This window comes from Periplaneta americana, chromosome 4 (genome assembly GCF_040183065.1).
Source record: "Periplaneta americana isolate PAMFEO1 chromosome 4, P.americana_PAMFEO1_priV1, whole genome shotgun sequence".
NCBI lineage: Eukaryota > Metazoa > Arthropoda > Insecta > Blattodea > Blattidae > Periplaneta > Periplaneta americana.
The window spans coordinates 31,928,832-31,946,300 of NC_091120.1; the positions used below are offsets into that span (position 1 = coordinate 31,928,832).

Genomic DNA, 17,469 nt, shown 5'->3' on the forward strand with positions numbered 1-17,469 from the left:
TGGGCTTATGTACATTCACATACTACATTAGCAACATGAAAAAGTATCATTGAATTGCTTATTGATATGTGTAAAATCTTTTTTTTTTTCACTTCTTTGTATAAAATATAGTTGAGGATGTGAAAAACACGCAGTTTTTAAGTTAATGTCTGCAACTTTGAGCGACTGTCCTTGAGCTTCATTTTAATATGGCCATTACAAATGCTAGTGGCATTGAAATTGCAGTTGCTTAAAATTGAATGAGTATCCTAGCAATACGTGGAATAAAAACATCTCCTTTTATTTTTGTAGTTAATATTACCAATTCTATTACATTTCGTATGTGTTTTTTACACCAATTCTTATTCGTGCATAATTTTGGTGGGTCAATATTTCGCAATAGTACTATTGGTTATTCAATATTAAGTAAATTATGTGGTAGCAATCCTTCTAGTTTCAAAGAATTCTATAATTCAGTTGTATAAAACAGTTTGCTCACTATCTACAAGAGTGCATCGAGGAATTCATAATACGATCCTGGACTGCGTAAAGATACATATTGCATGAATTATCTAGGTTTAGCTTTCATGATCTGTAACAACAATGTAATTTAATTTCGTGTTAAAATTTCCATGGCCTCGTGAAACTCGATGTTGAATACAACAGACAATAATAAAAAACAGTTGACTGTAGAAGATTTTGCATTTTAATATTACACATTAATATTTGATCTATTTATTTTTATTCTTTACAATTTATTTTAAGTAATTTAACTTCCATTTGCACAATTTTAATATAGCCTATGTTCTTCTCCTAGTTATGAAGGTTAAATGTGCAAACTTTGGCACATATCAGTCAAAGCGTATAGATTTGTATAGAGAACATACATACATACATACATACATACATACATACATACATACATACATACATACCCACATTCAATTTTATATATTGAGATGTGGTAGGTTTCGAACTCACATCCGTTACGTCATGTTAAAATTGTGTAGCTTTGCCACAACGCACATTGCTGCAGGAAAGTAGCACTGTACTGCATTATACCGTGAATGAAATGAAGACTGCGTACTTAAAATATTCTACGGCAATATAAATCTGACGTAATCTTGAACATGTATTGAATGTTTCTCCATTTTACCATGTGAAATCAAGGCTCAATATGTCTTTAGAAGATTCTTATTATAAGCTACATTTTATACAGGGTCTTTCATAAGTAACTGATCATTCGAAAAATTGACTAATTTTTTGCGATTTTTGGGTGTATTGTACATTTCTGCTAGTAAAAACCTTCTCCGATATCGTACACTCGATGTGGTTACGTGTTTGTCCACCAGAAGTCTCCACTTTTCTATGTACAGATGAATGAAACTATCGCCATGAAATTTAGAACTTAGAGTTTGTGTCAAAAAACCTCAAATTACAATAAATTGCAATGAACTTACACTTACACTAATTATGGCTCACAGTTCTCAACATGCATGCCGCCCTAAAAAATGTAAACGACGAACCATTTCCTCGTGCACCCTCGAGAGCATTTCAGGAGTAACTATCTGTATCGAGTGCACAATCCTTTCCATCAATTCTGGGGCGGTGCGAGGTTTATCTGCAAATACACGATCCTTAACAAATCCCTATAAAAAGAAATCAAGGAAGTTAAGTATGGAGATCGTGGCGGCCAAGCAATTGGACCTGCGCGACCGATTCACCTGCTAGGAAACACTTCGAACTTTCCGTGCATAATGGGGAGTAGCCTCATGCACTCTCGAGAGCATTTCAGGAGTAACCATCTGTATCGAATGCACAATCCTTTCCATCAATTCTGGGACGATGCGAGGTTTATCTGCAAATACACGATTCTTAACAAATCCCTATAAAAAGAAATCCAGGAAGTATGGAGATCGTGGCGGCCAAGCAATTGGACCTGCGCGACCGATTCACCTGTTAGGAAACACTTCGAACTTTCCATGCATAATGGGGAGTAGCCCCATTTTGTTGAAAAATTGTTTCTGTAGTCATGAAATATAAATGGCGCTTCCTGGTGGACACATTTGTGACTAGATCAACTGGTGCTGACAATGAGTGCTACTGAACTGAAGACTCAAATAAATTATATCACTGATTGATTGGTCATGGCGGGGGTACATTGACGCGAAAACTAATTTGTAAGATCTCGCCTAACCTGAACAACCTACCACCTCTTTTATGTTAGGATGGACTTTTTCGAACGAACTTTTGCCAGACCAGTGTCTGCCTGTAAGAGAGTTTTATGTATTTATTTATTTGAAATAGCATTTTTTTAGTTTTTTTTGGACATTTTTAGTACCTGTATTTTTACTTTAAATATACTAAGAAATAATAAAAATGTGCTTTTCAGGCACAAACATAGATTTTAGGCATTTATAGGTGATTATGGTTCATTTAGGCGTTTTAGGTCCTATGGAATTATAATAGGAGGATCCTGTGTACATGAAACGCAGATAATACTAAATAACGTATTTCTAGGATGTAGCAAACAAAATAGGTAAGGATCTAGAAATCCGTTCCCTAATTATAACTGACAAAAATACTAAAAAAAATAAACAAATGAAAAATAGTAAGTCAACGAGAAATTCCCTCTTCTCATACATTTGAGGGGCTCAGAGGGGCACATGCCACAAAAACTAAATTTTGTAAGATAAGTAGGCCTATTTATTCCACTGAGATTCTCTTCAAGTGAAGAAGAGGCATTTATAAATGCTTAACTATGTCCGGTAGACACATGCCACAAGACTGGAAGTTCATAAAAGAGGTTCTAGATGACAAGATCTATCGGATTATCGACGAAATTAGAAATCAACAGAAATTGTGCACGAACCCCTTTTCCACTGGACCCCTCAGTTTATCAATAGTAATCTCGCTAGAGGTTTTGATTTATCTAGAGAAAATCAAAACTCGAGTGGGATTTAATCGACTATTACACGATAAGAAGAAAGTAGGCCTATATAAAGATTAGAAGAAATAAAGTATTCTAATACAATAAAATATTGACTTGCTAAAATTCTATTTCACCCATGTTAGCTTTACCAAAACGTTTGAACTGAGCCGCCATTTTCAGTTATCTATGCGTTAAACAAATGACGATCGCAAAGCATGTTTTGTAGTACCGTATTTGCAGTTTGAAATGTTGGCAAACAAAGAAACAAATGGTAGGGAGGTGATAAACACAGAAGAAACTAGGCCTATAAATATTAGAAGAAATAAAGTACTCTAATACAATAAAATATATTAATTGACTTACTTACTAAAATTATATTTCACTAATGTCAGTTTCATCAAAACGTCTGAACGAAGCCGCCATTTTCAGTTACTATCTATGCGGGAAACAAATGTTTTATAGTACCGTAAATAATTTGCAGTTTAAAATGTTGGCAAAAAATGAAGCAAATGCTAGGGAAGTGATAAAAATAAACAAATACTAAGGACATTATAAAACTGTAGGATAAACAACCATGATTGGTTGAAACACATCCTTTCGTACCGTTTTATTGGTCAAAAGTAGTATGACGTAGTAAAAGTGTAACGGTCAATTTAATCATTGAATACAGTTGATGTATTTTAATGTTAAATGTACAGTGCATCTAATTTCAAGAACTCTGCGGAAAAGCTCGATATTTACGACGCGTGGATAAGGGCTTGCAATTGCTGCCTTATCGATATCCTTACTAGAGTGCAGTGCTCAACTTCCGTTGCGTTTCATGCACCAATAATAAAAACTCTGCACACTTGTAACACAGATGGGGATTGGCAAGGCATGGGTGGCACGGTACCAACCGCGTCATGGTACGTCAACTGGGGTGCAGTCACCCAAAACCATCCATGCGGCAAATCGTCGGTCTATAATTCGCGTGTACGTGCCAAGAGATGTACAAATCATCGTCGCCCATGTCTCACATACTCCGGAGGTTGACGTAGGGTAAGCTGCAGCAATAATTACGCACCTCCTCCCCCTCCTATCAGCACGTGGACTCCAGTCCCCCCTCACACCTGCCGACTCCTATCACATTATCTCCACGGAACCGGAACGCATTGATGTGCGTATGATCCTTTGGATACGCAGTGCAATCCACCACCAGCCACCGACATGGTGTTTCTTGTCCCCGTAGAAAAGCCGAATGTGTTAAAAAAGAATGCGTTATTGATCAAAGTTTAATCTATTAAAAGCGTAAACCAGTATGAAAGGCCTACAACTAGGGAAGTAGAGCCCCTAAGTTTTTTTCAGATTTGTGCACTATGCGCTGATGTGATCGATAGTGGCAGTTTCTAGCACGTTTGCAGTCTCCGTAACTATCACTATTATTTTTTTTTTAACTACATCGAGATTGAATTGTTACTTCTCCCAATAGCATTAATTCAAGAATGCCTATTTTTTTTTCAAAGCAGAGACTCGTTTTGACACAATATTCATTCAGTCCAGCAAGGTGCGGTACTTTCTTTGCCACTCAGCTGACAACTAGAATTCATATTAGTTTCACGTGCGTGTGCATTTACTTAGCACAGCAATTTCACAAACGGAGCCATTAAGTCGTGTATTACGAATGGTGCTAGCAGTCGGAATTCAACCTAGTAACAGCTGATTCTGTACAGTATGTTTTACGTACCGGTAATATAATTGAAAAAGGAACCCTATTCTCATATTTCGTTATTCATTTCTTTCTGTCGGAGTTAAATCTATGTTGCATGGTTGTAAGAGCTGAAGGCCGTTTTCAGATTGTAAAATTTATAGGTCTAGATATATTAACTGAAACCATATATAAAATAGGAGAAACTAATAAATCATAAGTCGTCACTCGCTTTTACTCCTGGGGAGACCCCAATTAAATTTTACAGAAGGTTGAATCGATACCGCTACTGAAGCTGTTTATAAATGTTTTGGTTTACAATTGTGTTAAATACGATTTCAACGGAAAAAGACGTGGTATATTGATTAAAAGTAGAAGATTAAATTCTCTGGGCATAGCGATTTATTCTAAATTATTGTTGCTTATAATATGTATCCATGAGAAATAATGGATGGGACTTTACTTGAAATATAAAAATAAATACGATTTCTTTATTATGTTAAATCATGTTAAACTGCTACATGCTGACAACAAAGTTAGGAGACCACCATTGTGAGAAAGTCTAATTATATTTAGGTAGATCCTGAGATATAGTATATCCTCCCCTGGTCCCTACACAGCATTAAGGTTGTAAGTCGGTACAAAATCCGGCTGGATATAAAACGCGAAGGAAAAAAAAAATGAAATAATACATTTTGTATTGAACATTAAGTTACTCTCTAAAAGAAATCAATGGTTGTATCCAGAACTACATATTTTTCGTTGTGATTTCACTCAACATTTACCACCCTCCCCTCCCCCCCCCCCACAATACACAAGGCTGCGCAGATATCAAAATTCCCCATTCTTAAAAGATTAACAGTCACTAGTTAAACCCGCTCTCCCCCATCATTATGCTTTGGTGAATTTCCTTCTGCATAAGCAATCAGTTTTGTTATAGTCTGATTGTCATTAGGCTTACTGATTATTATTATTATTATTATTATTAGAAAACAAACAAGTATGATCAGAACTTTTTATTCTGAACTGGTTATTTAACGACAGTGTATCAACTAGTGGTTATCTAGTATTAGTGAGATTGCTGATAGTGAGATGAGGCCGAGGATTCACCATAGATTACCTGACACTCGTCTTATAGGCTTGTTGTCTAAACCTAGGAGAAAACCAAACCAATTGGCCCAAGGGTGATTCGAACCCATGCCCAAACATCTATATATATAATTTGAACTGGTAATGGAAATTACGGGAAAACGGCTGAACGGATTTTAATAAATGACCCGTCATTTTGAAGCTTGGGACCCAAAGTTTTTCGGAAAAGTAGTAGTTTTCAGTGAAATGTAAATTTTTCAACATAATTTTCCTATTTTCTAAAATCCATCTGTCGTCACTAATTGCATTTCAGAATAAAACAAAACACACACTACAGTAAACAATATTACACGAAGGCCATGATCTGCAAGAATGCTGACATATTTAGAGCTCAAATTAAATTGGTTATTAAAAACGTCAAGACTTACTAAAAATAATTTGTGGTGTGTAATTTTCTAAGCACAGCTCTGTATTGAATATTAAAAATGACAAAACTTGAGGTGGTTTGATGACATTATTACCATTAGAAATAAAATATTATCATAGTTAATGCCATGATGCGACTATTTTTCATTAATTATACATACTGTATTAATGCTATATTGATGATATCAAAGTGAAACGTTTTGGGGTTATATAAGTAGACGTAGAGAATATCTTAAATTAGATCTTGATTTATATAATTTACTGAGTGGCGGCTATATAGTATAAGTTACTGAAAACTATAAACTTACATTATTAAAAATCAAATATTTTTATAGTTATTAATCGAGTGGGGTTGGATCTTTTTCATATATTTAATGGCGGTGTGGTGTAGATATTTATATGCGTCATTCTCTTCAGTATTGGCTCGAGAAAGCGCAAAAATTACAGTTCCTAAGGAAAGACCGAAAGGTATTACTTACTGATAAAATAAGAGGCCTACAAGATTTTGCAGTCTCCCGATCATTTCAGCAAGATTTCTTAGCAGGATAAAATGATTTTACCCTCTACATTTCAAGGGAGTTTGCGAAACATGCAGCAGTTATACCAAGATGCTATGTCTATTGCTCGAAAACATAGCAAACCTGACATTTTTTTTAACTTTCACCTACAATCCGCAATGATCTGAAATAGCTACTGCTTTACTCCCACATGAAAAACCGACTTAACGTCCTGACATTATTACTTGCTTTTTCGCGTTCAAATTAAAAACTGGAGGTGTATAGGTTCAAGAAAAAGTATTTGGCATAAAAAACCATTCAGAGGGAGTATGTTTCATTATTATAGAAGCAAATAACTTTCAGAATGTCTGGTATTCTTCATTGAAAATAAATCTGAAAAATGTTTATTTGAACGGCTAATGAACTTAGTTTGCAGCATTTGCTGTACAAGCCACTAGTAATCTTGAATCACGAGTGAAGCTAGTTACTCTGATACTAAGTCAGATCATGAAGACTTTGTTGAATTACAACCTAAGGAGTCATTTTTAGATAAAATTCTGATTAAATGCACTATTAATAAGGAAGTGTGCTTTGCCTGTCAGAAAAATTTGTCCCATCTATGATTATGAAGTAAAATCTCTGCTAACACAAACAGAGCAAAATCATATCTTTTCTGATTCTGACTTTTTTTAAAAGTACGAACACTGGTTTTAATTTATATGGGTACTGTACAGGCTGGGTATTTTCTTAGAATTCTTTAAACTGTGTTGTAAATTATAACTCATTTGAAGATACCTGGACATCTGACTAAACACTACTAATTCCATAATAATTACAGTACCTTTGGTCTTCCAGATAGCTTCTTATTAGGAACACACAATCATTTTCTTCAAACTCCAGATTAAATCCTCGTAATTACGAATGGAATATGGGCGTTCTCTTGAATTGAGAAGTGTTATATATTTTCCCAGACCTTGAGAAACACTTCTATTGCTTTTATAATAGCATTAGACCAGCTATATCCTAACATTAATGATAGAACTATGGCTTGTAACTCCAAACTTTTTGTATCAGTACTAATAAAATCATTAATGTTTTAATAAAAGATGGTAACTATGGAAATGCAAACTGTAACAAATAAAAAATCCTATTTTTTGCCCAACACAGTGATGTTTTCTTGTTCTGTCTCAAATATTAATAATATCTATAACATTTTAAAATTTGGAGTGACTTTTGAATTACATCAATAATAATATTTAATATTCAGCTTCATGAGGTTTCAAGGACAAAGAATGTTGTTGTCTAGTGCCTTGCATTTGGCAATGAAGCCATTAATAGAGGACAAAGAATGTTAAACACTAACATTTAAGGTATGGTGTTTAAATGTCTCACAAGACATTAGTTTATATAAATTGAAATTTACAGTACATTATGACTTAGAATAATAATCTCATGAAAATTTACAGTAAAGTAAACGGATAAAGATAAAAATTAAATTAAGATAGAAAATTCATTTGTAGTTTGAATTGAAGTACAAGAGTCGCTATAAAATCTGTAGAGGACATTTCAAAGCTAACATAAAAATCTCCTTTATTACTACTATTGGGACTTCAAATTTATGACAAAATGACACGAAATGCTTTGTTATGGACTATGATCACTCTTACACCCACCATTAAACTGACGACGTCTATATCCCTGAGTTTATATGATAACTACGTAACAATTTGTGGATTCTGTGATCTCCCTTGTTTTTAGAACAGTAAATTTAGCGACGATCTTTTATGAAACACTTTATATACAGAGCTTATGATATCCATATATACTTATGGGTTTTAAGGAACCTGAAGGTTCATTGCTACGTTCACATAAGCCTGCCATCAGTCTCTATTCTTTGCAAGATTAATCCAGTCTCTATCATCATATCCCACCCCCTCAAATCCATTTTAATATTATCCTCCCATCTACGTCTCGTTTAGCCAAAGGTCTTTTTCCCTCCGGCCTCCCAACTAACACTATATATATATATATATATATATATATATATATATATATATATATTTTTCTGGATTTGCTCATACGTTCTACATGCCCTGCCCATCTCAAACGTCTGGATTTAATGTTCCTAATTATGTCAGGTGAAGAATAAAATGTGTGCAGTTCTGCGTTGTGTAACTTTTTCCTTCCTGTAACTTCATCCCTCTTAGCCCCAAATATTTTCCTAAGAACCTTATTCTCAAACACCCTTAATCTTTGTTCCTCTCTCAAAGTGAAAAAGATATCCATATATTCTTGATAAAAATTTACAATTATTATCCAAACGTTTTAAAAAATTTAATGAGATATCTGTAGTTGAATACTAAGAGTGTCCTGCAAAAAAACTAGACCAATATAATTTGGATAAAGGACAAAAATAATTTAATACGGACAAATCCAATTCTTGACCGTGTGCCATATCTGTCCTAGTATGCAGTTTCAAATATTATATGCTTATATTATAAATTGTATGAATATAAAACAGGTATGTGCCATATCTGTCCCAAAATGCGGTAAGGGGTTAAATTATTAATGAATACAATCACTGGAAAGATGAATTTGTAAAAATCTGATAACATAAGATGCTAAATAAACTTGAACTGTATATATATATATATATATATATATATATATATATACAAGATGACGTTTTCCTTTGAAGGATTAAGATAAGAGTTTGTTTAATGATTAGTCCTTCTCTGATGCTGCTCCAATCACAAAGAGCGGTAACAATATCAACTCTACGTGGAGTATACAACAATATTGTTATATCTCGAGTTGATTGAAGACAACAAAAAAGGTTAGTAATTTTAATTTCAGTTTTAATTGAGTTATCTATTAGCTCAAAATGTATTCACTGTGGATGGTGGTGGTAGAATTCAATGTATTGATGTCGGTATAAAAATAATTCTAATGAGAAATAATCTTAAAATGAAAATGTGACAACAGCGCGACATTACAAGCACTAATACCTACGTGCAAAAAGGATATATCCAACACAAAGCCACGATTTTTGTATGTATGTATGTACCGTATATTTCTGCAGAAAAGACGATAGTTGAACCATAAAAAATACCCACAAAATGGGGGTCATCGTATATTGCAGATACAAAAAAAAACTTAAAATTCCACACTAAAACCACAACAAATCACATTCGTTGTCGAGGTAAAGAGCTCGTCACTGTTGACAGTGTTGTCATATGGATTCCATTCTGAATGTGGTGAGTCGGTTTCTACTTCATCATCAATATCCCATAATAACTCGTTCTCTGTGCCATCCACAGCATTAGAAGTTCCGCATTTTTGAAGAATTTTATCACTGTTTCCACTTTCACTTTTTCCCATGATGGATGTTAGTTTCGAGGTTGTCTTAAAGGACAGATATAAGCTAAAACCATAATATTGTGCTCGAAATTTGTACTACATTTTATCTGAAATATATTGTATGTATGTACAAGTATCATTTCATAAATCATGGCAACTATATTATATCAGCCAATAAAGCTGCAGGAATGGAAATTCACTATATGCGATTGAAGGTCACTGGAATGTGCTTCATAATGCTAGTACCAAATTGGGTCCGGGTACAGGAGACAATGGGTATGGAAAATTGAAAGATACGTAAATAGAAATCATTGTTTTATTATGCACAAAAGGAAACAAAGTACATTACTCACAGCTAACACCCTTCAAAATAATCCCCCAAGGCTTTCACACATCTTTTCCAATGATGCAGTACCATCGGCTGTGTGCGATTCTTCTATGTGTAACACCTCTCGTCGAAACACTGTTAAGATGTCCTTCCTGTTTGCAAACTGCTTCCCACGCAGCAGCTTCTTCAATTGTGGAATGAGATAAAAGTCGCATGGACTGAGAGCAGGCGAGTAGGGAGGATGTTCCAACGCACTATCACTCAATGCTTCTAGTAACTCAGAATGACGCTGATGAGCATTTCTGTCACGAAGAACTGCAATTTTCACATATGACTGCTGTTCAACTTACATCCATATTGAAGCACAGCCTCTAGCATACTAACTTTTGCACATGCTGTCAACTAGCCACCAATGCACACAGACACAATCTGGCGATGGCATCCCATACTATGTACAACAGGTTTTCAAATGTATATACTTAACTGACCACATTTTTTTGTTGTTGTTGTTGTTGTTTTCTAATGCCAGGCGTTTGACAATAAAGTCATTTGACCTCTTGCACTCCAATATTTTTCAAAGATATTATCATGACCAGAAACTGAAGCTGTTCCGAATCCATTTCTTGGTTTGAGTTGCACAATGGGCAGTTAGGGGACTGATATATTCCAATTCTATGCAGGTGTTTAGCCAAACAATCATGGCCTGTTGCCAATCTAAATGTAGCTACAGACATTTTCGTGGTAAATCGGGAATTAACTGTGCATTTTGATGCAGAGAGTTCCATTTTTTCCCTTGGGATTGTGTTATCAAATTTTGTTTGTTGAAGTCTAAGTATGTAGATTTAATAAATCTCTTCACAGAGTAATATGTAGATTTAGTAACAGGTCTGAAAGTAGCAGTGCTGCCCTTCTTTGCTAAAGCATCTGCATTCTCGTTTCCCAGGATTCCACAATGGGATGGTATCCATTGGAATACAATTTTTTTATTGAGTGATATTAATTGAGAGAGCATTTTAGTTATTTCTGCTGTTTGAGATAAAGGTGTGTGTTTAGAGACGATTGATAGAATAGCTGCTTTGGAGTCTGACAATATAACTGTACTCCTAAATTTATTGATGTGGCATAGAAGATTCCTGAGACATTCACTTATTGCAATGATTTCACCGTCAAAACTTGTTGTTCCATATCCAAGTCATCTATAAAGTGAGAAGAAACAGCACGTAACACCTGCACCGGCACCTTGTTCTCTGGAGATCAAGGATCTGTCGGTGTATAAATGAAGCCAGTTTTGTGGAGGGTACCTAATATTAATTGTCTCTAAAGACAATTGTTTCAGTATTTCAGTGTTTACTTCTGATTTCAGTATTTCTTCTGTTATTGGAATGGAATGGTTAGGTTATTTTATGACGCTTTATCAACATCTTAGGTTATTTAGCATCTGAATGAGATGAAGGTGATAATGCCGGCGAAATGAGTCTGGGGTCCAGTACTGAAAGTTACGCAGCATTTGCTCATATTGGGTTGAGGGAAAACCCCGGAAAAAATCTCAACCAGGTAACTTGCCCCAACCGGGAATCAAACCTGGGCCACCTGGTTTCGGGCCAGACATGCTGACCGTTACTCCACAGATGTGGACTTGGTTATTCAGAAGATACGAGGTCTGTCTAAAAAGTATCCGACCTTAAATTTTCCCGCGCAAAGTAGTGATTCTAAGGCGGCGCCACTGTGCACGGTGGAAGGAGGAACTGTAATGCGCATGCTTGAATTTTTTCACCGCATTCGCTTGTGCCAGTCACTGGCTGGTGGTCGCCAAGTAAGGTGCTGTTCTAAGTGTTTGTCAGATTTAGTTTTCTCGCAAGATGACTGAACGAATTGAGCAAAGATACTGCATCAAATTTTGTCAAAAGCTTGGTGATTCTCAAAGTCAAACAATTCGTAAGATTCAGCAGGTGTTTGGGGAAGATGCGATGGGTGTAACACAAATTAAGGAGTGGTTCAACCGATTCAAAGATGGCCGCACATCAGCGGAGAGTGAGCAGCGTTGTGGCAGGCCCCAAACTGCTTGGAGTGCAGCTGTTGTTGAGAGGGTGCGAAATTTGGTGATGGCAGATCGTCGTTTGACCGTGCGGGAGATTGCCGAAGAGGTTGGAGTGAGTAAAGATTCTGCACATGCAATTTTGCGTGATGATTTGAACATGAACCGAGTGGCTGCGAAATTCGTGCCCAAGTTGTTGTCCCCGGAACAAAAAGACCTCCGTCGTGACATTGCACAGGACCTTCTGGACACCGCCAAGACTGATCCTGGGTTTCTGAACACAGTGATAACTGGAGATGAGTCATGGGTGTACGGGTACGACCCAGAAACAAAAAGACAGTCATCACAATGGAAGCATCCCGAGTCTCCAAGGCCAAAGAAAGCGCGGCAGGTGCGAAGCAAAATCAAGGTGATGCTGACTGTTTTCTTTGATGTTCGTGGAATTGTCCATCACGAATACGCACCGGAAGGACAAACGGTGACAAAGGAGTGCTATCATGATGTTCTCCGGCGACTCCGTGATGCAGTTCGGCGCAAAAAACCAGGCATGTGGACGGCGAACAACTGGCACTTGCATCACGACAACGCCCCTGCACATTCATCCCAATTGATCCACACTTTCTTGGCCAAACATGGAATTACAACCGTTCGCCAACCTCCCTACTCTCCAGACCTGGCTCCTTGCGACTTCTGGTTGTTTCCAAAATTGAAGACACCACTGAAAGGATCCCGTTTTGAGAGTAGAGAAGAGATAATGCGGAACGCGACGACGGAGCTGAACACCATTCCAAAAGAAGACTTCCAGAGGTGTTTCCGGCAGTGGAAGGATCGGTGGGCTAAGTGTGTGCAAGCACAAGGGACCTACTTTGAAGGGATTAGGGTCCCAACCCCGTCAGGTATTTGAAATATTTTTTCTGGCTACAGGTTGGATACTTTTTAGACAGGCCTCATATAACATAGTTGCCATGACTTATGAGATGAACCTCGTATAATAGCTGCATTGCCTATTTTAAAAATAATACATATAAAGCATTTTCTAATTTTTTGAGGGAGGTGGGATATGATGCTAGAGGCTGGATTAATCTTGCTCAGGATAGGGACTGATGGCAGGCTTATGTGAGGGCGGCAATGATCCTCCGGATTCTCTAAAAGCCATTTGTAAGTAAGTATAACATATTTTCTAGCACATAAATTACAATCATTATTTTACAGGGATCACTTTCCATTCTACAAAGCAAATGATGACAGATGGAAGAATTCTGTTAGACACAATTTATCGATTAACCCTTATTTCCGGAAAGGGTGCAAGGCGCCTCATGGAGCAGGTCACCTATGGACAATTGCAAATAGAGATGAACATTCCCACACTGGCCTGGTAAGATAGTTTCATCACATTTAAGCAGCTATTAAATTCTATAGAGTTATATACTTTCATAGACCTATTACTTTTATGAACATTATAAATACTGAATTATAGACAATACAGCAAATTTTATAACTGTAAAAATAAAAAGACGACAACACTAGCAAGCGAAATATGTATTTATAAAATAAATTCATCAGAAATGTGATTAAGTATTCAAAATTCTCTTTATAGAAATTCAGAAGTAGAAGAAGAAAAATCCAAGTAAGGATTCCAAGATTGTTCACTAAATTGGAAGAAAACAATAGAATTTAATCTCCAATTTAGAAGTACATGCACTGGAACAAAATTCAGTCCATTACACTATACTATGTTAATGACAAATACACACACTGTTATATTATTTCTGTATTACATACTGTCTCAGTTTTGTGACGTAAAAGTACCTTTTTTAAATAAATACTTGTAATGCAAAATAAACGCAATTCAGCTAGTAATTCTGACATTATTTACTACTAGATTTTATTATAGTTGTATTATTTTACGAGTTCTGTTTTTCAAATAAATATTACAGAACAAATACTTGTGTCATTACTTGCATGCAGAATATGAGAGACAAATCAAGACTATGCTGTTGTCTAGTGCCGTGCATCTGGCAATGAAGCCATTAGCAGTCGTGCTTTCCAATACTTTTGAACTGTAGTTTCTTCTGATCTTAATGCTTCACAGGTCTTCAAGTGGTCTTCATTCATTTCTGCTGGATCGTTACACAGGACACATATTGGTGAAGCTGAGATACCTATTCTGTAGAGATGACTTGCTAGACAGTCATGATTTGTCAATAGTCTGAAGGCTGCAACTGCTGTTTTCCTTGGTCTCTGGGGGATTATATCTGGGTTGGAAAGTAGTGTAATCCATTTTTTGTCTTTAGCATTTGATTCTATTTCTTGTAGGTATGAATGAAAAAATTTTGTAGTGATCAAGCGTTTTATTGAGGAATATGAGAAATTAAATTTAGGCCTTTGTTTTATTGTTGTGCCTTTCTTTGCAAGTGTGTCTGCGGTTTCATTTCCCATGACTCCACAGCGTGCTGGAATCCATTGGAGATGGACAATCTTATTAACTTTTTGGAGTTGTGTTAACATTTTGTAGCATTCTCTTATTTTTGTTGACTTCTTTGTAGCATTGGAACATATTCCTTGAACTGCAGCTTTAGAATCTGAAAGAATTACTGTCTTGTTATATTTATTTAAGGGAAGATTTAATAATTGTCGGAGAGCAATGTGTATAGCCTCTATTTCACCATCATAATTTCTTGTGTCTCTGCCAAAAGAATGATAAAAGGAAAAATGTGTACATGTAACTCCAGCTCCAGTAAGGTTTTCTGTGGTGGATCCATCGGTATATATGTGTAGCCATTCTTCTGTAGGGTATCTAGTATTGATCGTTGCCAGTGCTAGAAGTTTTTGTATTTCTTTTGGTGTGTCTGATTTACTTATTTCCTCTGTTAATTCCAAACTGAAGGTAGGTTGCAATAATTCCAATGGATTTTCTCTTATGAGTAAATTTTCTCTGGTGTTAGGAATGTTCAATTTGGATTTAATCTGTGTTACCTTTTCTAGGAAACTACTATGAGTTTTAAGGATTGAGGAAGGGTGGTTCTTTTCTGTCCATTTAGAGTTTGGCAGTCGTAACATTTTCTCGTTGGAGCAGTGCTTGTTCTTCTATTTTTGTTGTTATTGGTGGGATCCGTGTTAAGGCAAGCATGGCATCAACAGGTGTGGATTTAACTGCTTCAGTGATTAGACGAAGAGCCTGATTTGTAGTTGTTCAAGTTTAATGATGTTAGCATTTGCTGCTGTTATTAATGCTTCAGAACAGTACAAGAGGTTTGGTTTAATATACATTTTGTATGTTGTATTACGGACTCTCCTTGAGCAGCCCCATTTAGCACCAGCTAACCTTTTCAGGATTTGCAGTTTCTTTTCAACCTTTTCTGAGATGTTTGTTATATGTTTTTTCCAACTAAGTTTTCTGTCGAAAGTGATGCCCAAGTATTTGGCATCATCAACTGCTTTGAGTAGTTTATCATTATAATTTATGTTAATAGTCACTGGTTTATATTTTAGTGTAAATAATTCATAAGTTGTTTTTTCTACATTAATAGTCATGAGGTTTTTGGATCTCCATTCATGTACTTTGTTTAGGGCTTTTTCTATTCTGTCTTTAATTAATTTAGGTTTTTTTGGAAAGCCTGGAGTCCAAATGACTACGTCGTCAGCAAATAAAGCAATTTTGGTTTCTGAAGTTTTTATTATTGATGGAAGGTCGTTTATATAAATATTAAAGAGTGTTGTGCTCAGAACAGCACCTTGTGGAAGTCCTCGGTGTGTTTGTTTATATTTGGAAATGTATGTATTATATTTTGTAGCACAAAATCTTTGTGAAATAAACTGGGTTATCCATTTCAGCATGTTACTTTTCACACCTATTGATTGCAAGACTATAAATTGTTGCAATTTACTATCAATTTAATCTATGAACATACGGCAGAAGACGTATACTTCCATTCTTTCATCTTTAAAATCACACACTTCATTTGTATAACACGTAGAGTTTCTGTTGGTGGAGTATAAACTTAATTTTATTTTCAGCAAAGGAAGCAACGTATTCAACAATTCATGTCTAATGTAATAACACTAGAAGAAGTTGAAGCGGCAACAGCAAGCATAGAGGATAATAAAGAAAACAGAGATCTTCACAGAGAAGTATTGCTTACTATTAATGCTGGTAACTGCAATGAAGTTCCTGAGACTTCGAACTACACACCTCCAGCCCCAAGTCCTCAGCAAGGTGTCAGCCTGGAGCAGTCAGCTGAAGAGATTCTCAGTGGAGTGAAGAAAGAAGTGGAGGTACAATACCTCATTCCTGTCAGGGAGAAATCTCCAAGGGAAACAGGTATGAACGAGGTGTACTGAATCTGGTCTCACAATGGAGGAAATGTGTCGAGAGACTTGGTTTCTTGTGTTGAAAAATAGGTAAAACCTGTAGCTTTTTTCTGCATTATTTCGTTTTGCTTACCTATTAATACATTGTCACAAAAAGTTGTTGTGCATTACTTTTCGATCCTTTCTCGTAGAATGTAGCAAAATTTGATGAAACCACTCTGTTGCATTCCTCGAAGTAACCCTATAACTTTAAGATGTCTAGATATTCACTATACATATTTTGTGAGTTTACAGCTTTTAAAAGTAAATTCATATTCTCATATGTTTCTATCACACAAACAGCTTGAGAAATAAATAGACACAGAAACATGTAAGTTACCACTATGTAGCAACACTGCTTTTAACTTAAATTCGACAATCAATGAAAAGGCGTCATTCTAGTAGATTATAATGGTCACTCAGTTCTTCCATTAGTCCACAGATGCTATTAAAATACACTAGTTTGTTATTCTGTGAAGAAAAAAACTATTATTACAGCAAAGAATGTTCAAGTTTCCTGAATGCTGTTACTTTGACACCAGCTCGATCAAGTTTCTCATATTCTTCTAAAATCAATTTCGACTAGTAACCAATTCTATACGCATTCTTAAATTCATTTCGTGGCATTGTAATTTTTTTTCAGAAGTTAGATAAATGGAATAGGCACCTGGCAGCCTATTCACATTGTAGAAATTGGCACAGTAGAAGAAAACAGTAAAATAGTATTACAGCATTCGCCATTGTGACTGCATTGAAAGAAATTAGAATTGTGATGGCAAACAGTGTTGT

The 17,469-nt window shown here is 35.8% G+C and overlaps 1 protein-coding gene across 1 annotated transcript in view; it reads left to right on the forward strand.

Annotated features, from left to right (window-relative positions):
- The window catches only part of LOC138698783 (uncharacterized), a 42,929-nt gene that overhangs the window by 24,124 nt on the left and 1,336 nt on the right, over window positions 1–17,469 (forward strand). Inside the window, exons 3-4 of the mRNA XM_069825007.1 lie at window positions 13,543–13,705; window positions 16,348–16,651. Of these exons, the coding sequence (XP_069681108.1) occupies window positions 13,543–13,705; window positions 16,348–16,651 (467 nt within the window). The remainder of the gene's footprint in view (window positions 1–13,542; window positions 13,706–16,347; window positions 16,652–17,469) is intronic.